This window comes from Aethina tumida, chromosome 6 (genome assembly GCF_024364675.1).
Source record: "Aethina tumida isolate Nest 87 chromosome 6, icAetTumi1.1, whole genome shotgun sequence".
Taxonomy (NCBI): domain Eukaryota; kingdom Metazoa; phylum Arthropoda; class Insecta; order Coleoptera; family Nitidulidae; genus Aethina; species Aethina tumida.
This window is the reverse complement of record NC_065440.1, coordinates 10,088,636-10,113,931: the sequence shown is the minus strand read 5'-3', so window position 1 is coordinate 10,113,931 and position 25,296 is coordinate 10,088,636. Positions and strand designations below refer to the sequence as shown.

General features: G+C 21.4%; 1 protein-coding gene across 2 annotated transcripts; it reads left to right on the top strand.

Annotated features, from left to right (window-relative positions):
* The first annotated feature begins 1,863 nt into the window (after positions 1 to 1,863).
* On the top strand, positions 1,864 to 25,248 carry LOC109604770 (PP2C-like domain-containing protein CG9801). Of its 2 annotated transcripts, XM_049968676.1 has the most exons (10): positions 1,864 to 2,014; positions 2,103 to 2,223; positions 2,281 to 2,495; positions 6,887 to 7,405; positions 14,649 to 14,876; positions 18,299 to 18,706; positions 22,299 to 22,546; positions 23,000 to 23,240; positions 23,299 to 23,701; positions 23,769 to 25,248. In XM_049968676.1, the coding sequence occupies exons 2-10, from the start codon at positions 2,105 to 2,107 to the stop codon at positions 24,148 to 24,150; spliced, it is 2,763 nt and encodes a 920-aa protein (XP_049824633.1). In that variant the 5' UTR covers positions 1,864 to 2,014; positions 2,103 to 2,104; the 3' UTR covers positions 24,151 to 25,248. The 2 variants fall into 2 exon arrangements, with proteins under 2 accessions (XP_049824633.1, XP_049824634.1); XM_049968677.1 differs by lacking the exon at positions 6,887 to 7,405.
* The last annotated feature ends 48 nt before the right edge of the window (positions 25,249 to 25,296 follow it).

Sequence of the window (25,296 nt, the reverse complement as noted above, 5' to 3'; positions counted from 1 at the left end):
TACTACTTAATTTTAAAATCTGAATCATTTCCATATTTCTAAGAAAAAAATAGAAATTTCAATTAATTATCTAATATTATTTCAATTTCATTATTTAAGAAATATTATGATTAATATTTTAAATTATTTAGTATTTCATTTTAAAATCCTAATTTGGTTGTCACATTTTTATGATAAAAATAAAAATTTCAATTAATTTTAAAATATTATTTTAGTTATTAAGTTATTTGATAAGAAATTGTCAGTAAATTTTAGCTAAATAAATGTTACTTAAGAATTCTCAAACAATTTAAATAAAAATATCAAATTATCAATATAATTTGAATTTATATTAAATGTTAAAACACATATTATATTTTCACACTAAGAAATTTTTTATCAATTTATTTCAATTTTTTCAGAAATTTTATAGTATTTTAATTAAATTATTTCTTTATTTTAAAATCTGAAATTTATTTCCATATTTTTAAAAAAAATAGAAATTTCAATTAATTATCTAATATTATTTCAATATTTTAAGAAACATTATGATTAATATTTTAGATTATTTAGTATTTAATTTTAAATTCCTTATAAAAAAAATAAAAATTTCAATTAATCACAAAATATTATTTTAGTTATTAAGATCTGAATATATTTTAATGATTCTAAACAATAGACGTTTCCTTATTTAAAAATAGATTTACTCTACAAAGTGTTTTTAAATAATGTAGGAAATCTAAAAATATTTTTTTAGTTTTTCCTGGATTAAATATAGATACTTAAATATAGATCCTTAAATTTAAATTTGTTTTATTCTTATTCTATTATTTAATTTAATTTAATTAATTTACACAGATGGTCAATAAAACAGGTAAAGTAGATTGATGTTTGTTTATTTATTATAGATACGTGTGCATTGCTTTGAACTTCACTATAATGATTTTAATTACTAGAGCATTAAATTCTCTATAAAAATATGTATGTCTCTGACTTATTTTAATTTTATTTGTCTCCAAGTAAGAACATTCTAAAGTACGAAAGAAATTTTTCCATGTTATTTCCATAAGAAACTTTGGCTGGAATGAGAGTTAATATTAAGAGCATAAAAAGTTAGTAATTAAAAACATAAAGTTCAAAGCAAGGCACATGTATCCGTAATAAATAAACAAACATCTTGTTTACCTATTTTGTTGATCATTTACATAAATTAATTAAATGAACTAAATTAAGAAAATATGCAAAATCACAATATTAATGTTAATAAGAGTAAAATAAATTTAAATTTGAGAGTCTATATTTAGGTATTTAGGTATTCATTACTGATGCTCCATATTATACAATGAGCTTTTTGAAATATATTCTGTAATACAATTAAAATATTGGAGAGACCGGTAAGTAATGTCGTTTCTGCGCATGTCGATATTTGATTGTCATTTGTCACCTCACAAACTATCTCGAAAGCGTGGCAAAACCGTTTTAACATTATTGTAACTCCTGAATCATTAAATATTGAACTTTTTTGCAATTTATTGAGAAATACAACAGCATTGTGTGGTTTTCGACATTATATAATGATTAATTATTATACTTATTATTGATCAAAAATAAAGCCTCACTAGTAAAAATTTATTCGTTTGAATTTCATTTAAGAAAGCGACATTTCTTTCCGGTCCCCTAGTATATTTTTTACTGCATATTATATAGAAATTTCTGTAGATTTTCATTGCATATAAATCCTGATTTTAATATTAATATAAAATTTTCTGTTTACTAATCTATTAATGTAGGCAACCCAGATAGCAGCAAAACGGACAGGTGCATAAGTCGCGACAGTTGCAGCACTGCAATTGCAAAATAAACGAGAACTGGTAGGGTGTGACCTCAGCCAAATGTATTTAAAAATAAGTATTAACTAATAATTACACGCTGAATAAAAACACGACGTCCGTCTTTATAAGAACACGCAATCTAAATGATTTTTCACGAAGGCAGCTTTGTAGTCGACGTTAAATTTATCCAACACATTTGACAGGTAGGTTAAGTTTTCACAGCACATTGTAAATAATAAATATTTATCGTTTGTTAATTAAATCACCGTTGACATGATGTTTGTTTTGTAGCTATGCCATCGCTAAGGAAAAGAGTGTCAAGCTATTTCAGACAATTAAGTTTTCACAATGAACCCAGGGACAAGAAACACAACATTAATGAAAACTCATTTGTCACAAAATATCTGCAGGGGTAAGCCCACTGAAATAACCGGGCCTCCACAACTCTATGTAACAAATTAAATTTTAGTCAAATAACTTTAAAAGAAGGCCCTGAAATTATTTACGGAAAGAATCCCACTGATCTCCCAAATTATGAGCTAGGAAAGTATGAAAGTGGTGCTGATTCAATTATTGGTTGTTACTCAGGACCAAATGGTGGACTGACAACAGTTAAAAGGACTGAAAAACATTTATCTGTGTTGGATGCTGACATTGATTTCATAGACACAACAGATGATGTGGGTGAGTGCTCTTTTAAACCGTTCATTTTGGTTAATCTGTTTTTGTGTGATAATTGCCTTCGACTCAATATTTACTTTTACAGGAATAAAATGTATTATTATTGAACATTTTTCGCAAATAACTAAACACTTTAATAATGAATACCTGAATGATGGGCACTGCCTGTTATTTTAACAAACCTGTATGATAGTTAGTCACCACTTGATGTACTGACAAACCAGTATATCAATGCTATATAGTGGCATTCTGTCAGACCTAATTGGCAACATCATTGCTTGTCAGATGCATAATATAATTTTTTGTTGGAAAGTCGAGGAAAAATGGCAACAGTGTGGTATTTTAGAATAAAAACTCAAATATTTCAAATACAATATCTAGAAAACAGTCATTATTTGAGGAATATCCAAAACTATTTTGAGTAACTTTTATTTATATTATACCAGTATCTAAGAAAAGATTATTGATTATTTGTGATAAGAATATACTCTTTGTAATAGATGATTTAATCTTTGTTCTTTTTAAATTACATTTAATTACAACTATTTAAGTTTTCAGTAAACTAGAGTTATAAATATTGTTTATTATAATAAATTTTATGATTATTTTAATTTATTTATTACTTTGTTTTAAAACTTGAATTTGATTGCCAAATTATTAAGAATAAATTAAAATTTCAGTTAATTATCAAATATCAAAACATGTGTTATTTAAGAATTGTCAATAAATTTAAATAAATGTTTGTGGATATCAAGATGTCAATACGATTTTAATTCATGATACATTTTAAAATTCAGATTTTGTTATTATACTAAAAAAATATATAAAAAATATAATAATTATATTTATAATGACAATCAAAATTTCTAAATTATATTTACTAAATTATTATAAATATAATTATTACTTCTTTTTAAAAATTAAAAATTTTTATATTTTAAAGAAAAAATCAAATTTTCAATACAATTTTAATTTATGTTAGATTATCTAGATTGAATTGTAATACTAAGAAATTATGTAAAATAAACTACAAAAAATGTCATTTATAATGACTTAATTATTAATTATTATCAAATTATTATTAAAATTAACTATCAAATACTATTATATTTTTTAAAGTTACTTGAATAAGATTGTTAGTAAAATTAGTTAACAAAACGAGTATTATTTAAGATAATTTTTAAATAAATTCAAAAATCCAGATCTAATTGCAGTATTAAGAAAATATTTAAAAGAATCTCCAAATAATTTTATTTAAAATGAATGTCTAATTGTCCAACATTTTTTTATCGAATTTCATTTTAAAATTCGACTTTATTCATATCATCATATTTTTAAGTAAAAATCAAAATTTCAAAGTTATTTAAATAAGATTGTAAGTAAAATTTTACCAAACAAATGTTTTGTATTGATTCTTAAAGGTTTTAAATAAGGAATTGCTGAATATCAAATTATCGATACGATTTTGATTTATATTGTATTCTTATACGCAGGAAACATTTTGAAAAATCTGCAAATAATTTTAATTATAATACAGTTGAAATTGTTTAAACATTTTTCCATCGAATTATTTCAATATTTTTTAATAAGTTTTATTATTAATAATTTAATTTACTTATTAATATAAATTTAAAATCTGGATATGATTACTATATTTTTTAAGTGATTTGTACAAAATTGTATTAAATTTTAACAAAAGCCAGTGTTAATTAATAATTATTAAAAATTTTAAATAAAAAATTGGTTATTAATACTATTTTAATTTATATTAGATTTTAAAATTCATATTGTATTGTCATACTAAGGAAATATTTAAAAAAATCTCCAAATAATTAAATATTTATACTGACAATCATTTTTTATGAAATCCGAATTTGATTTACCATATTTATCATACCATAAGTTTAAAATTTTTTTCATCGAATTATTTCAATATTTTTAAAAGTTTTATAATTAATATTTTAATTTACTTATTAATATTATTTTAAAATCTGGATTTGATTGCTATATTTTATAAAAAATGTCAACATTTCAATTAATTCAAATCAAATATTATATTTTTTAAGTGATTTGTACAAAATTACTGCCAAAGTTTTAATTAATTATGAAATATATTTTTTTAAGTTATTGAACAAGATTGTAAATTTTAACAAAACAAATGTTAATTAAAAATTTACAAAAAAATATAATATCCGAATCATTTTATTTATAATAAAACAATGACAATTAAATTATCTAATACTTTTTCATCAAATAAAAAATTATGTAATTTAATTTTAAAATCTGAATATTATTACCTTGTTTTTAAATTCCTTTGACCACTTTTAAAAAAAATTTTATTGACAATTCTTAAAAAAATTAATTAAAAATTTCGTAAATTTCAAATAATCAATATAGTTTTAGTGAATTAAATTAAATCGTAAATTCATAGGAGGAGGGAAGGGCAATATATTAAATAAAATAGCTTTATTTTAATATATAATGATTAAATTAACTAATTGTCATCAAAGTATTTCAATATTTCGAGAAAATTACAAATTGTAATTAATTTTTCATGGGGATTAATATTTTCATTTATTTATTAGTTTATTTTAAAATACCGATTTATTTACCATATTTTAGTAAAAAATTTTATTTCTAAATCAAAATAACTTTCAAATATTATTATATATTTTTAAAATTCTTTGAATAAGATTTTCATTAAACTTTAATGAAGCAAGTATTATTTAAGAATTTTCAAAAAATTAAATGAAAATTTAGTTGATTTCAAATTAAAACATCTCCAAATAATTTTATATATAAAACTTTTCATATAATTTTATTTTCACTCATAAATTTCACATTTTTCAATGAAACTTTCAAGTGATAAATATATTTTAATTTCGTTATTATTTCAATATAAAATCCATACATGATTGCCTTATTTTTAAGAAGTAAAATTTTTAATAATTTTCCTATTTTTTTTTTTAAATTTCTTGAAACAAATTATTACTTAATTTTATCAAAATTTTCAAAAAATTGTTAATTGTGAATTTGACAATTCACAAAAATATACATATTAAAAAATTTAGAGGATTATTATACAGCGTGATTCATCATATTTATTATAAACTAGGAGAACGGAAAAGGGTTTTGATTTGCAATTTTTATAGTAATTATAAATTGATTTGTACTATGTACTTACTAATTTATTTTCAACATTATGTCGGAAATGTCATTAACTTTGTTATTTACAATGGAACACTCTGTATATTATTGGTTTTTTAAATTCTACAGGTATTTGTAAATAAAAAGACAAACCGTCTCCTATACCTAAATTTAATAGTTTATTAATATTAATTTTTTTTTCATCAACATTTTCTGGTCCATCAAAAATGTCTCTAAAGTCAACAATTTTAATTATGAAAAATTCATTTTTTTCATACGTGCTAAAAAAAGACCATTCTATAAGAACTTAGTAGTACTCTCAAATTTTTCACGGAGTGTTTGTTATTTATGTTTATTTTTATATATTTTAAAATATCAATAACTATTATTTTTAATCGAACTTCATATATGTTTAATCATAATTAAATTGAATCCTCTTTGCAAAAAATATTTTGTGCCATTTATTTCTCAATTACTATTAATTCTGTCTGTAGGGAATTATTATATCAATCGAAAGATATTTTTAATTTTCAATTTAATTATGCTGAAACATATGTGCTGTTCTAATATGTTAATATACGTAAAATTAAACGTAAATACTGAACATTCTGTATAAAATATAGTAGTACTAATATTGACTACATATAGGATGGTTTTTAGTTAAAGTATATGCCAAAAATGAACATTTCAGCTTCGAAATTAGTGACTTTACAAGCATTTCAGATGGACCATCAATATGTCAAAATTTTTGAAAAAATCTTAATAACTCAAAGACTATTTTATTTGAAATTATATGTAGAAATTAAAAATCTAAAAATATACAGGATGTTTCATTGATAATAACAAACTTAATGTCACTTCCGGTTAAACCGGATGTGAAATTTTATCCAAAATAAATTAGATAAATTGTTTCAGTCAACTTATAATTGATATAAAAATTTCAAATTAATACATTTTTCTGTCCTTTATAAACTTCTAATGAATAAGTTAGGTGAATCATCGTGACGTTTATGAAAGTTTTAAATTGTACCTCGATTAAAACCTAATTAAATAGTTATTTGTGAAAAATCAATTTAACAAAATCACCCATCCCAAAAGCCTGACGCACGGGAAACCTGGAAACCGCTTTTCTAACGACAACCAAGCACCCACACGCCTCCCCAACAACAACAACAACAAACCAAAACAAAAAAAAAAAAAAACTCAGGTCGTAACCCGTGGTGAATCTGTTGTGATCTCTCTTCTAGTTCCCGCCGCGTCGCCGAAACGGTCGCCGCAAAGAAAAGCCGGCCAGCCGATCGACAACACGAAAATGATAATAAAAGTGGCCGGCCACGAGTACTGCGTGACCAATTTGCCGAAGAAGTCGCACAACAAGAGCCACAGTCTGGGCAGTCTGGGCGACTTCAGCGTCGAGATCGAGAAGACGCGCATCGACCGCGAGTCGACGACGCGCGGCAGCAACAACAATTGCGACAGTTGCGAGTGCCGCAACCAGAGCCGCAACCAGGTCGGGCCGGAGACGGCGAAGGGCAGCGTCAGCGTCGACGGGCTGGCGAGAAAGTCGACGGCGGACGCGCGGCCGAACGGCGTCAGGACGAGGAAACAGTCGTCCGACGGACAGAGGCCGGCCAAGAGGGCCGAGGGCTGTGATAAGAAAGCGACGGAGAATTATCCGTTGTCGAAGTCGAAGTCGGAGGGTAACCCGTTCAATAACCGAAAGAAGGGGAAGATCATTCGAATTGCGCAAAGAGCCAACGTACAGGGTAAAGACTTGTAGCATGGAAGTGAATGCATCTACCGACAGTCATGAGAATGTTAATTTTCTTGTTTTTGTTTTTTCTAGTTTAGGTAGTTGCCGATTTTTCGTTTTGTTTTTGCATGGTTTTTTATCATTTTTTGCATTGTGCAATGGACGTTAATTGTTGTTTATTTATTTGGCAGGGTGGAATATTATTTTAAAGTTGAAATTTGCACATGTTTTTAAGGGCAAATATACTTATCAAACTAACTAACTGGTTATCCAGTTTTGTCCAAGAAATTAAGGCACCACAACAAAAATATACTATACTCCATTCGAGCTAGGTACAGCTAACCTAACATAAATAATAGTCTTTTAAAAATTATCAAAAATAGTATAAGTAAACAAGTCACAATGAAATAAGTATCACTTCAAAAAGTGTTTGTAATTTTTTATTTAATAAAATGAAATTTTTGTAAACATTCAATAATTTTACTTTTTATATAATGATTTTATTATAAATATTGGCACTAATGAAACACATATTTTTTTTTGGATTTACCAAGTTTTCCAAAGAAAAAGAACATTTGGTCTTAAAAACCTGCTGCGAACTTTACTTTTATAACGTTTCATCCTTTGTTACTTTTAGGTCTTTTGTAAATTTTTTTTATATGTGTTTTTGCATATGTTTTGCACAAAATTATATGGTTGTCTTCCCAACATAAGGAAAAAGTTTTAGACTATAGTTGGGCGTAATTGTACTTCAGCCATGTTCTGAAACTTAGCACTAATTAAAGCCCTAATTACAATTATGTTCCATTATTGGGAAGACATACGAATGACCTGTATTTAGATTTACATTGAATATTTTGTTGTGCTTATTTATTTTATTGATTTTAAAATCTTAATTAGATTACATATTATTTCTGATAAGAATTTGTTTTGGTTAATTCATTAAAAAAAAAAACTCAATTTTATTATTTTATTTATACAAAATTAATTTTATTATCAATTTTTATTATTATTTAATATTTATTTATTTATTTATTTTTTTAATTATTAAATTGAATTTTTAATAATTTTAAAAAATTAATCAATTAATTTTATTATTCTTATTTTTAATTTAAATTAAATTTTTATTACATTTTATTAAAATTACGTTTTTAATGGAACGTTCATTTTTATATGTATTATATCATAAATATAATTTAAAAGTATATATTTTAAAATAAAAATTGTATTTTCTTACTAAAAAAATATGTTTAAAACATTTCAACAAACATTTTACCAGTTTATTTTTAAATTAACTAAAAATCGTTAATAAAACAGCCAAGTGACAAACTAATTAACTAATTAATTCGTATAATTATTAATATTTTTTAAACATTCTGTTTTGATTTTAAAATCTTAATTATATTATTTCCGATAAGAATTTGTGTTTTGGTTAATTCATTAAAAAATTTCTAACTCTTAGTAAAATGTTTCTAAATTTCATTCAAATTACTTTCTACCATTATATGGTAAATACAGTTTATATAAGTATATATTTTCAAATTAAATTTTAATTTTTATAAATTTAAATTACTAATTTTAACTCAATTACTCATTTTTAACTTGAATTAATTAATATCAATTTGTTAAACTCAATTTTATTATTTTATTTATTAAAGTTAATTTTATTATCAATTTTTATTATTATTTAATATTTATTTATTTATTTTTTTAATTATTAAATTGAATTTTTAATAATTTTAAAAAATTAATCAATTAATTTTATTATTCTTATTTTTAATTTAAATTAAATTTTTATTACATTTTATTAAAATTTCGTTTTTAATGGAACGTTCATTTTTTATATGTATTATATCATAAATATAATTTAAAAGTATTTATTTTAAAATAAAAATTGTATTGTCTTACTAAAAAAATATGTTTAAAACATTTCAACAAACATATTACCAGTTTATTTTTAAATTTAAATATTCTGACAAACTAATTAACTAGTTAATTTATATATTTTCAAATAAAATTTTAATTTTCTTAAATTTAAATTACTCATTTTAACTCGATTACTCATTTTTAACTTGAATTAATTAATATCAATTTGTTAAACTCAATTTTATTATTTTATTTATTCAAAGTTAATTTTATTATCAATTTTTATTATTATTTAATATTTATTTATTTATTTTTTTAATTATTAAATTGAATTTTTAATAATTTTAAAAACTTAATCAATTAATTTTATTATTCTTATTTTTAATTTAAATTAAATTTTTATTACATTTTATTAAAATTACGTTTTTAATGGAACGTTCATTTTTATATGTATTATATCATAAATATAATTTAAAAGTATATATTTTAAAATAAAAATTGTATTTTCTTACTAAAAAAATATGTTTAAAACATTTCAACAAACATTTTACCAGTTTATTTTTAAATTAACTAAAAATCGTTAATAAAACAGCCAAGTGACAAACTAATTAACTAATTAATTCGTATAATTATTAATATTTTTTAAACATTCTGTTTTGATTTTAAAATCTTAATTAGATTACATATTATTTCCGATAAGAATTTGTGTTTTGGTTAATTCATTAAAAAAATTTCTAACTCTTAGTAAAATATTTCTAAATTTCATTCAAATTACTTTCTACCATTATATGGTAAATACAGTTTATATAAGTATATATTTTCAAATTAAATTTTAATTTTTATAAATTTAAATTACTAATTTTAACTCAATTACTCATTTTTAACTTGAATTAATTAATATCAATTTGTTAAACTCAATTTTATTATTTTATTTATTAAAGTTAATTTTATTATCAATTTTTATTATTATTTAATATTTATTTATTTATTTTTTTAATTATTAAATTGAATTTTTAATAATTTTAAAAAATTAATCAATTAATTTTATTATTCTTATTTTTAATTTAAATTAAATTTTTATTACATTTTATTAAAATTTCGTTTTTAATGGAACGTTCATTTTTTATATGTATTATATCATAAATATAATTTAAAAGTATTTATTTTAAAATAAAAATTGTATTGTCTTACTAAAAAAATATGTTTAAAACATTTCAACAAACATTTTACCAGTTTATTTTTAAATTAACTAAAAATCGTAATATTCTGACAAACTAATTAACTAGTTAATTCGTGTAACTATTAATATTTTTTAAACATTCTGTTTTGAAAATTTTAGTTAAATTTATATGTCTTGATAATAATTTAATTTTAAAATTTTAAGAATAATTACAAACTTTTCAAAAAGTGGTGGTTAGTTAGTTAATTCGTGTAATTATTAATATTTTTTAAACATTCTGTTTTGAAAATTTTAGTTAAATTTATATATCTTGATAATAATTTAATTTTAAAATTTTAAGAATAATTACAAACTTTTCAAAAAGTGGTGGTCAGAAGAATAGCACCATTACTATTTATTATTAATTAGGAATTGTTCACAATGTATATTTTATATTTTAATTTAAATAATTGCACTACAATTATTCATTTAGTATATAAATGTAATAATTTTTACTTAAATTAAATCTTAAACACGAATTGAGACTTCATGTCGGTCCCTAAATTTTCAATGGGATTTAGATCCGGATTTTGCACTGACCAATAAAATGCCATATACAATACCATCTGATACCATGTAAAATTAATCTGAAATATTTAAAAAAATTGTAACTATGCCCCCTTCAAAATTCCTTCACTGTAAGAATTAACCATATTTTTGTCCAAACTTTAGTGTTGTTCGAATATTGTTTTTTGATGCCAGTGGATTCTTTATTGAAATACATTCTTGCATGTTTGTTCATTCAGTTGAATAGATATTGTATGACTCAATTCATTATTTATTTATCTAGGTGAAAAGAATTTCATTTATTGATTCTTTCAACTTATCTGTCTCTACAAAGAATTGATTTTTTAATAAGACGATTTCTTATTGTATTTTCTGTTGATTATGTTGAAATCTATTTGTTAATAACATTGTAATCATTTTTTTGTTTTTGGGAATTTCAGCAGCAATATTTAAATCTTTTTATGAAATATCTTACAAAATGTATCTTTTTAAATTTTGTGCTACTTCTCTCTCCACCACTGTATAAAATATGTGACATTTACAATACAAAGTTTTTAATGAAAGACTCGATTCTTAAATATATTTTACATAAAGATAATATTTATTTTTAAAAATTTATTTCAGTAATCATTTTATTATTATTATTTTAATTTAATTAGTTAATTTTAATTTTTATAAATTTAAATTACTTACTTAAATTTTATTACTCATTTTTATCTTGAATTAATTAATATCAATTTGTTAAACTCTATTTTATTATTCTATTTATTCAAAGTTAATTTTTTTTTAAATTTAATTGGTTTATTTTTCAATCTTATTTTTTTTTTAATTTGTTTGTTTAATCGGTTAGGTCATATGTTTTTTTTATTATTTTTTAAACTTAATTTTTTATATTTTATTTATTTAATTTAATAATTTTATTTTTTAAATTAAATTAATCATTTTATTTTTTTTTAATTTAAGTAAATTTCACTTCTTATATATTTAAATTACTCAGATTAATTCTTTAAACATGAATTAATCAATATTAATTTGTAAACTCAATTTTAATTTTTTTAATTAATAATATTTGTTTAATCGGTTACGTTTTTTAAAATATAATTTAATAATCATATTATTATTATTATTTTAATATTTATATTTAACTTTATATTAAAATTTTTATTATTATATTTGATTAGTTAAAATTATTCTTTATATTCTTTAAAATTAAGTTAATAATTTTACTTTTTAAATTTAATCATTTTGTTATTATTTTTTTTAATTTAAATGGTTAATTTATTTTATTTCGTATAAATTTAAATTGCCCAATTTAATTCTTTAAACTTAAATTAATTATCAATTTTTAAAGTCGATTTTAATTTCTTTTAATTCAAAGTTAATTAATTTTATTATTATTATTTAATATTTGTTTATTTTTATAAATATTATTGAATTATTGAATAATTTTATAATAATAATTTAATTATTTATTTTGTAAACTTGTCTTTTAATTTAAATTACTAACTAAAATTTTTCTATCTAAATTTTCTGAATTTATTTATTAATAATAATTAATTTCAATCTTACATTATACAATTTTTGATATTTCATAAATTTATATTAATAATTTTATTATTATTATTTAATAGTTAGTTATTTTTTTATATTTTATTTGAGTTATTAATTTTATTTTTTAAATTGAATTATTTTATTATTATTTTTTAATTTAATTGATTAATTTTAATTTTTATAAATTTAAATTACTCATTTTTCTTTATTCAAAGTAAATTTTATTATCTTTAAGTTTTAATCATAATATAATAATAATAATTATAATTTATTATAATCATTATAATTTATTAATTTTATATTTTTCTAAATTTAATTGGTTATTTGAAATTTTATAAAACTTATATATATAATTTTATTATTTTTAAGCTAAACTTTTTTATTCTTTAAATTTAAATTGATCATTTTATTTTATTTTTGAAATTAATTATAAATTTATTGTTACTCAATTTTATTATTTAAACTTGAATTAATTTATTTCAAATTGTAAACTCCATTTTTTTAATTCAAAGTTGTTTAATTTTATTATTATTATATTTGTTAGTTTTTAAACTTGATTTTATTTTTTTATTTAATTAATTTTTTTTAACTAAACATTTTTTAATTCAAAGTTAATTAATTTTATTATTATTATTATTTAATATTTGTTTAGTTTAGGTTTTTATAAATATAATTTAATAATTTTTTAATAATAATTTAATTTTTTATTTTGTAAGCTTATCTTTTAATTTAAGTTACTAATTTTATTTTTTTTTATATAATTAGTTACTTTAAATTTTTCAGTCTAAATTTTCTGAATTTATTTGATTAATTTCAATCTTATATTTAACCTATTAACTTATATTAATAATTTTATTATTATTATTTAATTTGATTAGTTAATAGTTAAAGTTTCTTTTATATTATTTAAATTTAAGTTAATAATTTTATTTTTTAAATTTAATCATTTTATTAGTATTTAATTTGAATTTTTATATATTTAAATTATTATTATAATTAATTATTTTTTCTTTATTCAAAATTAATTTTATTATCATTATTTTTTAATTATCGGTTAGGTATTTAGAAATATAATTTAATAATTTTATTATTATTTAATATTCATTTTTTAATTTAAATTATTAATTTTATATTTTTCTAAATTTAATTGGTTATTTTAAATTTTTGAATCTTATTTTTTTTTTTAATTTTATTATTTTTAAGCTTAACTTTCTTTCTATTCATTAAATTTAAGTTAATAAATTTAATTTTTAAATTTAAATTAATTATATTATTTTATTTGTGAAATTAATTGGTTAATTTTAATTTTTATGAATTTAAATTACTCATTTTAATTCTTAATTAATTTATAAACTTCATTTTTTTAAATTCAAAGTTAATTAATTTTAATATTTATTGTTTAATCTGTTAGTTTTTAAGCTTGATTTTTAATTTAAATTGCTAATATTATTTTTTTTTTTATTTTGTTATCTTTTATTCTCTTTAAATTTTATATTCTTTAAAAATATAAATTAGTAATTTTACTTTTTTGTTTAATTAACTTATTTTAATTTTTATATATTTAAATTACTCAATTTTTTTTAATTCGAAGTCAATTTTATTATTATTATTTTTAATTGGTTAAATTTTTAAACTTTATTATTTAAATTTTTTTTACATTTTATAAAAATTACGTTTTTAATGAAACGTTCAATTCTTAAATATAAAAATTTCTTAAAGAAAATAGTGAAAATTTTAATATACATTAACGTGATTTAAAACAAATTATTTTTCATAAGAATTTATTATTAAAGGCTGTTTTAATAAATTAAAAAACTGCAATTTTTTAATAAAAATAAAATTTTCCAATTAATTATGTTATTATTTTGTAACATATTCATGTATATAATTGTAATAAGCTTTTTTTAAAATGTTGAATGATGAAAACAACAGCAAATGTTCTAACAAAAAGCAAACATAAATTAACAAAAATTCATAAATTTTATCACACACATCATTTTCGTAACAAAACTAATAACAAATGTAAATATGTAAGAGAAAAATTGTCTATGTCACAACCAAAATTCATGTCACATTGCGCATGCCTACATCGCAACACTCTTTTTCTTTGCAGCCGAGGATGCGCCGGAAGTGTCGAACATCCCTTCGGTGGTGATCAACGATTCGTCGCTGCCGAACGAATGGAATCGGAAATCGGACTTCGTCTACGGACTGTCGGACTCCCTTTACGATCGCAACCAGGTCACGAAGAACAAGAACGGCGACCCGATTGCCGACTGTTTCGGCATCATAGCCCGTCATGATTCTGCCATACTGGCCGTCGCCGATGGCGTCAACTGGGGTGAGTTCTACTAACGAGTTACGGGGTTGTTGGTTATTTCTTAATTCTCTAAATATTTGTTTACTTGAAAGAAATACAAAAGTTTGTTATAGATTTTAGTAATAATTTTATTATTTAATTTAATTGTTTACTTAGATAAGTATTAACAAAATTTTACCAAATATCAACCGAAAGATTTTTTTTCTCATGTTTAATTTAATTATGCTAAAACATACATGGTGTCCCTTGGAAAATAATAACAATAATATGCTATGTGCAATAAATAACAAATAATCTATAAAATATTTTTTAATTTAATTGTTTAATTTTAATTTTTATGAATCTAATTCAAATTTAATTAATATAATTTATTTTTAATCTTTGTATAATCGGTTATGTTTTTATAAATATAATGTAATAATTAAGTATTTTTTTAAGATTTCTTTTTTAAACTAATTTTTTTAATTTAAGTTACTGTTTTTATTATTATTATTTTTAATTTAACCGGTTACTTTAAATTTTTCAGTTTTATTTTTTTTATTTATATATTTTAATTATTTCTTCATTTTTTAATAATTTTATTATTATTTTATGTGTGACTAAATTGATTAATTTCAAACATATATTATATCTTAAATTTCTTATTTTTTTTTGATAAGTTTGTAAGTTTGACTTTTAACACATTTTATTTATTTATTTATTTATTTTTTTTTTTTCATTTTGTTGGTTACTTTAAATATTTCAATCTTCATTTTTTTAATTTATTTAATTAATTTCAATATTAAATTTATATTAATAATTTTATTATTTTATTAGTTACTTTTTACCCATTTAAACATAATTTTTTGTTCTTATTATATATATATATATATATACATATACATATATATATATAATAATTTTATTACGATTATTCCTTAACCTTTGTTTAGTCAGTTAGGTTCCTATAAATATAAATTTTATTTTATTTTTTAATTTATCTGGTTACTTTAAATTTTTATTTTTTTTTAACATATGTTTTATATAGAATTCAAATTTATGTAATAATAATTATATACTTTTTTAAATTTTATTAATTTTAATATTTATAAATTTAATTTAATCATTATAATTTTCAACAGTAATTAATTATTATCACTTTATAAACTACATATATATACTTTATAAACTACATATATATATATATATATATATATATATATATATATATATATGTGTGTATATTATATATATTATATGTTTTTTTGAATATAATTTTTAATATTTATAAATTTAATTTACTTATTTTAATTAAATTAGTCAATTTTTTATTATATTTTTAATTAAAATTAATATCTATGGCTAATTTTTTATACTTTATTTAAATTTAATTTGCTAATTTTATTTTTTATTTAATTGGTAATTTTTAATTTATTTTCTTTTTTTTTAATTTAATTGATTTTAATTAATTAATACCAATTTTGATTTCTTTCTATTCAGAATTAGTTAAACTAATTTTATTTATTATTGTTTTAATTGATTATTTTTTATGCTTTATTATTTAAATTTAATTTACTACTTTTATTTTATTTAATTAGTCTCATGAAATTTTTAAGCTTTATTTTTTAAATTTAAGTGGTTATTTTTTTATAAATTTATTGATAATAAATAATTTCAATTAAATTTTAATTTTGTACATATTATTTACTAATTTTATTTACTTATTTTTGTTTTAATTGATTAATTTTTTTTATGCTTAATTATTTAAATTTAAATTACTAATTTTAATTTTGTAAATTTTAATAACTAATTTTGTTAATTGGTTTCTTTAATTTTTTAAGCTTATTTTTTTAAATTCAATTTGTTATTTTTAATTTATTTTCTTTTTCTAAATTTAATTGGTTGATTTTAATTTATTTCTATTCAGAATTAGTTAATTTTTTATTATTTTCTAATTTTTTTTGTAAATTTTATTTATTTATTTTTGTTTTAATTGATTATTTTTTTTTTTGCTTTATTGTTTAAATTTAATTTACTAATTTTATTTATTTATTTATTTTTATTTAATTAGTTTCTTTAAATTTTTAATCTTCATTTTTTCCATTTAATTGGTTATTTTTTTTATAAATTTATTTGATCAATTTTAATATTTATAAATTTAATTTACTCATTTTAATTAATTAATACCAATTAAATTTGTTTTTTTTTCTATTCAGAATTAGTTAATTATATTTTTAATTTCAATTTTGTAAATTTTATTAACTAATTTTATTATTTTAATTGGTTAATTTATTTCTTTATTGTTTAAATTTAATTTACTAATTTTATTTTTTATTTAATTAGCATGTTTAAATTTTTAAACTTTATTTTACAAATTTAATTGGTTATTTTTAATTTATTTTTAGTTGAATTGGTTGATTTTAATATTTATAAATATAATTTATTTATTTTAATTAATTAAATTATTAAATTCAGGATTTGTTAATTTTTTATTATCTTTTAAATTTTAATTTTGTAAATTTTATTTATTTATTTATTTTTATTTAATTAGTTTTTTTAAATTTTTAATCTTCATTTTTTGCATAATAATTGGTTATTTTTTTATAAATTTATTTGATCAATTTTAATATTTATAAATTTAATTTACTCATTTTAATTAATTAATATCAATTAAATTTGTTTTTTTTTTCTATTCAGAATTAGTTAATTATATTTTTAATTTCAATTTTGTAAATTTTGTTAACTAATTTTATTTTTTATTTAATTGGCTTTAAATTTTTATTTATTTTTATTTAATTAGTTCCTTAAATTTTTTAACTTTTTTGAATTTAATTAATTAATACCATTTTAATTAATTAATACCAAATAAATTTGTTTTTTTTTCTATTCAGAATTAGTTAATTATATTTTTAATTTCAATTTTGTAAATTTTGTTAACTAATTTAATTTTTTATTTAATTGGCTTCTTTAAATTTTTAAGCTTAATTTTACAGATTTAATTGGTTATTTTTAATTTATTTTTGGTTGAATTTACTTATTTTAATTAATTAAATTATTAAATTAAGGATTAGTTAATTTTTTATTAACTTTTAAATTTTAATTTTGTAAATTATATTTATTTATTTTTGTTTTATTTGATTAATTTTTTATATTTATTGTTTAAATTTAATTGGTTATTTTTAATTTATTTTCTTTCTAATAAATTTTGCTAATTTTAGTTTTTTTATTTTTTAAATTTAAATACTAATTAAATTTATATATATTTTTTATTTATCTAATTAATTTTTTAGCCCAATATTTCAAATGTAATTGAAATTTTTTTTTTTTAATTTTTGACATTTAAATTATTAAACGTATATTTTTCTTTATTATAATTTGTTTGTTTAATTTTAAATTTTTTATTTTGTTTAAAAGGATACAAGTACTAACAAAATTAAAACATATGATGAATGAATTGGTTGCAGGTGAGAAGGCGTGCATCGCGGCCAAATCGGCCGTCCACGGCTGCCTCCACTACCTCGACAAGACGATATTCAACGACACGAAACCGTTCGACGACCTGACGATAAAGTCGGACGACTCGGCGCCGACGAGTCTCAGCATCGCGGACGCCCGTCCGGAGAACCTCATCAAGAACACGCGCGAGGTGTTCGTGTGTCTGCTGAGGGCGTTCAATTGCGCCCACGACCTCATCCTGGAGAACAAGGGCATGCTGACGACGCTGACGGTCGCCATAGTGTTGCCGCTGAAGCAGAGGGCGAGGCGGAACGGCGAAGAGCAGGGCACGAGGTATATTTGTTGCGTGTGCAACGTGGGGGACACTCTGGCGTACGTCTACTCGCAGAAGTACGGTGTCAGAGAGCTTACGAAAGGTTAGTAATCCAATAGGGTTCTGGATGAAGTCATGTTCTAAAAGTTGAATTCGATATTGGGAAAACTATGTAAAATTAACTTTAACCTTTTGTTACTTTATACATAAAAATAAATATAAATAATTTATTAGATTTTATGAGAAATACTACTTTCCATTTTTTCTCCTATTTTAAGAAATGCTGATTTTTGATAATTTATATCATTAATTATATTATAATTATTATAATATATACAATTACAATGCATTTAGAATCTCAAAATTTTTATGTGTTTTAGAAAATTTTGATTGTATTTATATATATATATATATATATATATATATATATATATATATTAAATTTATAAAATATTCTAAATTGATATTTTTTTTTTCTTTTTTAAGAAATGCTGGTTTTTGATATTTTATTTTTTATAATTTTAATATATTTATTTAATACCTCAATAAATGTTAAAAATTAGAATTTTCAAATTTCATTTTGTCAAATGTCTTTTTTGTTAGATTTTACTTACTCACCTATAAAAAATACTATTTTCCATATTCCCTCTTTTTTTAAAAATACTGAATTTTGATAATATTTTATTCTTTTATAATTTTTAATATATTTAGTATCTCAGAAATGTTAAAAGTTAGAAAGTTTAAGCTTGATTTTTTAACATTTTTGTTAATTTTCTATAAAATGTTCACTCTATTCTTATAATTTTTTAATATATATACAATGTTCATAACTGACAATTTTTTCCTTTTTAAGAAATGTTGGTTTTTGATATTTTATTTCTTAATTAATATTTCAAAAAATGTTCAAAATTAGAATTTTCAAATATCATTTTACTTACCACCTATAAAAAATACTATTTTCCATGTTCCCTCTTTTTTTAGAAATGCTGAATTTTGATACTTATTCTTTTATAATTTTTTTTAGAAATTTTAAGCTTGATTTTTCAACATTTTTGTTAATTTTCTATAAGATGTTCACTCCTTTCTTATAATTTATTAATGTCTATAAAATGTTCATAACTGACAATTTCTTCCTTTTTAAGAAATGTTTGTTTTTGATATTTTATTTCTTAATTAATACCTCAAAAATGTTAAAAATTAGAATTTTCAAACATCATTTTATTTACTCCCCTATAAAAAATACTATTTTCCCTCTTTCTTTAGAAATGCTGAATTTTGATATTTTATTCTTTTATAATTTTTTTTAGAAATTTTAAGCTTGATTTTTCAACATTTTTGTTAATTTTCTATAAAATGTTCACTCCTTTCTTATAATTTATTAATTTCTATAAAATTTCATAACTGACAATTTCTTCCTTTTTAAGAAATGTTGGTTTTTGATATTTTATTTCTTAATTAATACCTCAAAAATGTTAAAAATTAGAATTTTCAAACATCATTTTATTTACTCCCCTATAAAAAATACTATTTTCCCTCTTTCTTTAGAAATGCTGAATTTTGATATTTTATTCTTTTATAATTTTTTTTAGAAATTTTAAGCTTGATTTTTTAACATTTTTGTTAATTTTCTATAAGATGTTCACTCCTTTCTTACAATTTATTAATATCTATAAAATGTTCATAACTGACAATTTCTTCCTTTTTAAGAAATGTTGGTTTTCGATATTTTATTTTTTAATTAATACCTCAAAAAATGTTAAAAATTAGAATTTTCAAACATCATTTTACTTACTCACCTATAAAAATACTATTTTTCATGTTCCCTCTTTTTTATAAATGCTGAATTTTGACATTTTATTCTATTTTAATTTTTAATATATTTAGTATCCCAGAAATGTTAACAATTAGAAATTTTAAGCTTGATTTTTCAACATTTTTGTTAATTTTCTATAAGATGTTCACTCCATTCTTATAATTTTTTAATGTATATAAAATGTTCATAACTGACAACTTGTTCCTTTTTAATAAATGTTGGTTTGGATATTTTATTTCTTATTAATACCTCATCAAAAAATGTTAAAAATTAGAATTTTCAAATATCATTTTACTTACTCACCTATATAAAATACTATTTTCCATGTTCTCTTTTTTTAGAAATCCTGAATTTTGATCTTAATTTTTAATATATTTAGTTTCCACAAATGTTGAAAATTAGAAAATTTTAAGCTTGATTTTTTAACATTTTTATTAATTTTATAAATGACAAATTCTTCCTTTTTTATAAATGTTGGTTTTTCATATTTTACTTTTTAATTAAGACCTCAAAAAATGTTCAAAATTAGAATTTTCAAACATCATTTTAGTTACTCACCTATAAAAAATACTATTTTCCATGTTCCCTCTTTCTTTAGAAATGCTCAATTTTGATATTTTAATGTGTCTCAGAAATGTTAAAAATTAGAAATTTTAAGCTTGATTTTTTAACATATTGTTAATTTTCTATAAGATGTTCACTCTTTTCTTATATTTTTCTAATATCTATAAAATGTTCATAACTGATAATTTCTTCCTTTTTAAGAAATGATAGTTTTTGATATTTTATTTCTTAATTAATACCTCAAAAATGTTAAAAATTAAAGTTTTCAAACATCATTTTACTTATTCACCTATAAAAAATACTGTTTTCAATGTTCCCTCCTTTTTAGAAATGCTGAATTTTGATTTCTTATAATTTTAATACATTTAATACCTCATAATATTTATATTAGAATTTTGATACATCATTTTGTTAGATTTTACTTACTCAACTTTGAAAAATACTATTTTCCATGTTCCCTCTTTTTTAGAAATACTTATTAGACACTATTTTATTTTTTTAAATGTTCTAATACATTTAGTATCACACAAATCAGAAATTTCAACATTTTTATTAATTTTCTTTAAGATATTCGCTATATTCTTATAATATTTTAATATCTAACTGAAAATTTCTTCTTTTTTAAGAAATGGTGATTTTTGATATTTTATTTCTTATAATTTTGATAAATTTAATACCTCAAAAAATGTTAAAAATTAGAATTTTCAAACTTCATTTTGTCAAATATGTTGATTTTTAATAATATCTGTTTGTTTTATGATTTTTAATACATTTGACAGACTTAGTGTTTCAAAAAAGTGAAATTTAGAAATTTCAAGCTTAATTTTTCAACATTTTTCTTAGTTTTCTACATAATTTTTACTCTATTCTTATAGAGGGTGGACCTTCTTTATATTTTATATTTTATATTTTATATTTTATATTTTATATTTTATATTTTATATTTTATATTTTATATTTTATATTTTATATTTTATATTTTATATTTTATATTTTATATTTTATATTTTATATTTTATATTTTATATTTTATATTTTATATTTTATATTTTATATTTTATATTTTATATTTTATATTTTATATTTTATATTTTATATTTTATATTTTATATTTTATATTTTATAATGTTTTATGTTTTATATTTTAAAAATTTTATATTTATTTTACATATTATATTATTAATTAATTATTAATTATTTGGTGTAAAGTGTGTAAGTTTCCCTGCCTCTATTCTGAATATACTAGTACCAACCAAAATCAACCGATTTTAAGATAACCTCTGTATTTTTAAAATTAAAAAATTAATAAACCTTTCAGGTTCCCACGACATCAACTGTAATCGTGACATGCGTGACGCTCTGGGAGCCCTGGGCCCTGTAGACGGTATCAACCCGGAGCTCAGCAATCTGACGCTCAGCATAACGACGCTGAACGAAGGCGACATCGTTCTAGTGGCGAGCGACGGTCTGACCGACAACTTTGATCCGAACGTCTGCAAGTTCACCGTGAACGCGAACGTCGCCGAGCCGCAGAAACCTAAAAGGCAACCTCCTCAAAAAGAAGTGGTGAGTTTTAGCTTATAACAAGTGAGGATATATAAAATCTCTCTTTATTCATGTGTAATAAATAATTCAAAGTTCAGTAAGGTTTTTTATGACAGTAAATCAGTAAAATCAGTTTGTTTATATTTATTATATTATTATTTCATTGTTTAAAATCTTTTATATTATAATTTTGTACGTCAATACTAAACTTTTATATTTTTACTATAATATAATTATTAAATATTTATAAATATCTTAAGTAAAATTCATATATAATTAATTATTTGTTTTTTTGATATATTTAATAATATTAATTCAAAATTTCAAGTCGATTCCAAGATAAAAAAGTTTGTAAATACATACACATATTTTTTTTCTTTAATTTAATTCCAAATGGTTTAAGAAAATTTAGTTTTGCCACTCCTGCAAGTAACAATTACAATTTTATTAACAATAATCAATGTATGTGTACAGATAAAACCTCCACGAATTAAAAATCCGCCCACCGTCGAACAACGACCGAAGCAACCAGAACCACGAACAGATAGGACGACGACGGAGACGGCGGCCAAGCCGCCCATAAAACCACCTCGTCGTAGTAAAATGAACCGAGATTCGGTGGAGAGGGCGTCCATTAAGAGCAACACTCCCTCCATGCAGTCCACAGTCTCCACCGACAACAGTTCCAGCGTCCCAGACGATTGGCAGTCTCAAAGTAATTGTTAATTACAAATATTTGTACAATCCGAGATGATAATCTTGTTCCCACATAGGCAGCACGTCCATATCGGTGTCGACGTCGGACCACCTAGCGAACGCGTCACGAACCGACGCCCCGCCAGCCAACCACTCACGATCACCGTCCGCCAACCCAGATCCGGAATTGGAGAACAATCCGTTGGTCGCGCAGTTCGTGAAGCAGAACGCTTTGCCGCCGCCACAGCAGCAACAGGTTCAGAAGAAGACGGCCAGCTTGGACGCCAGACGGTCGACGGCGGTCGTGGACAATCGGGCGAGCAGCCTGCGCAAGCAGTCCGGCGTGAAAGCCAGTGCGCAGACGCAGACGGGCAGGGATAGGAAGCCGAAGCAGGACGCGAAGCAGCAGAAGAGCGCCACCGTCAAGGAGACCACCGGCTATAAGTTCTTGCGGTCGAAAACGTCCATCGATTTTACAAGGTAAATGTAGTTAAATATCTTCTCAGAATGTTAAAATGGTTGATTAAAATTTGTGCTTCACAAACAGGTCGTCGATCACCACGAAACAAATATCGAGAAACGCCGAAGGGGTGCCGTACGTGACGCCGATCCAACGCTACGAGTTGCAGCTGTTGCTGATCGAAGACGTGCTGCGCAACGGCATATCGGGCAAGGACCAGCCGTGCAGGACGGCCAAACGTCTCTGCGAGAACCTGGTCAACTTCACGTTGAGCATCACGTCGGCGAAACGGCACACGCTGGAGGACGTCGACCTCTATTTCGACAATCGTAACGGGGTGCTAGTTGAGGTGACGGCCATGGAGAAGAAGCTGCGCAGGAAGAAGGGGCTGGAACGTGTGCAGAATCTGCCCGGAAAGCTGGACCACGTTACGGTGGTGGCGTACAACGTCGGCAACACTTGGAGTTAGTGTGGGAAGTTGCTCAAAATGCGTTTCGTGGAAATTGTGTACATGTTTGGTTTGCAGCTTGACAATCGTAATGGAATATTTTAGTTTTATGGCAACCACTGCTACAGAAACTTATTCTAATTATTTATTTTAAAATTTAATAATTATATTCGTCTAGAAAGGTTCATTTTTAAATATATTTTTACAATTTTTATCTTATCGTTTCATCTATGTATTAATTTTACATGTGTTTTAATTATATCAACACATATAAAATGAGTTAAACATGTACATATATATTCCAGCCATTCTCTAGATTTTCTGTAATCACAAAACATTCCTAATGTTGAGCTTCCTTCAAAGCTGAGTTTGTGTCAATTTCAGTTTGTAAATAATGTATATTAGAATGCTTTTTCCATCGACGAATGAAAATCCATCAAATTACAGGGTTCCATGTCTCAAAAACGTATTTTTTAATTAAATTATTTATTAGGTAACTTTAAATTAAAATGATTTAGAAGGCGAAAAACAATGTTGATGTGACCCACAGATCTCCAGTATTGACTGACCTTAATTCTAATATGTAACGTTCCTATTACATCTTAGCGTTATTTTCAAAGGTTTCTGCTTCACCCAAATTATATAATTCTGATATAGCATTTCTTAACATATCCATTTGTATATTTGTTATGTCAAAAAAATAATGGAAATAATCCTGTACTGCCATAAACGTATTAGGTTAATAAAATATTAACTTTCAATCGAGACAAAGTACCATGTGCAATATTTTCATAAAATAACGATTATAAATCTAATTTAGAAATTTTATTTGAGAACATTCCATCATATTTTGATTATCAGGGATATTCAAAATCAAAATGTATTGATAATTTTAAATATTGAAAATTTTAATTTTCGAACACATTTAAATATCAAATATTTTTATACAGCATGTTTTTTAATGTTGTCTGACCGTTTATTTTTTGAATTCTATACATTTTATTTGATTTGATGTAATAAATTATTTTATTTTTACAAATAAGTCGTACGTTGTTGCTATGTTGTTTGCATGTTTTTCTTTTTTGTTATGTTAGTGTAATAAACGAAATAACTGATTAATATGAATTTTTATTTCATACCTTTTGTGACTGAAGACTACTTTTAATG

Excerpts from the sequence above, each read along its gene's own strand:
- LOC109604770 (XM_049968676.1), top strand. The coding sequence starts at position 2,105 with ATGCCATCGCTAAGGAAAAGAGTGTCAAGCTATTTCAGACAATTAAGT. Across the intron at positions 14,877-18,298 it reads CGCCGATGGCGTCAACTGGG|GTGAGAAGGCGTGCATCGCG; the intron begins GTGAGTTCTACT and ends AATTGGTTGCAG. Across the intron at positions 22,547-22,999 it reads AACCTCCTCAAAAAGAAGTG|ATAAAACCTCCACGAATTAA; the intron begins GTGAGTTTTAGC and ends GTATGTGTACAG.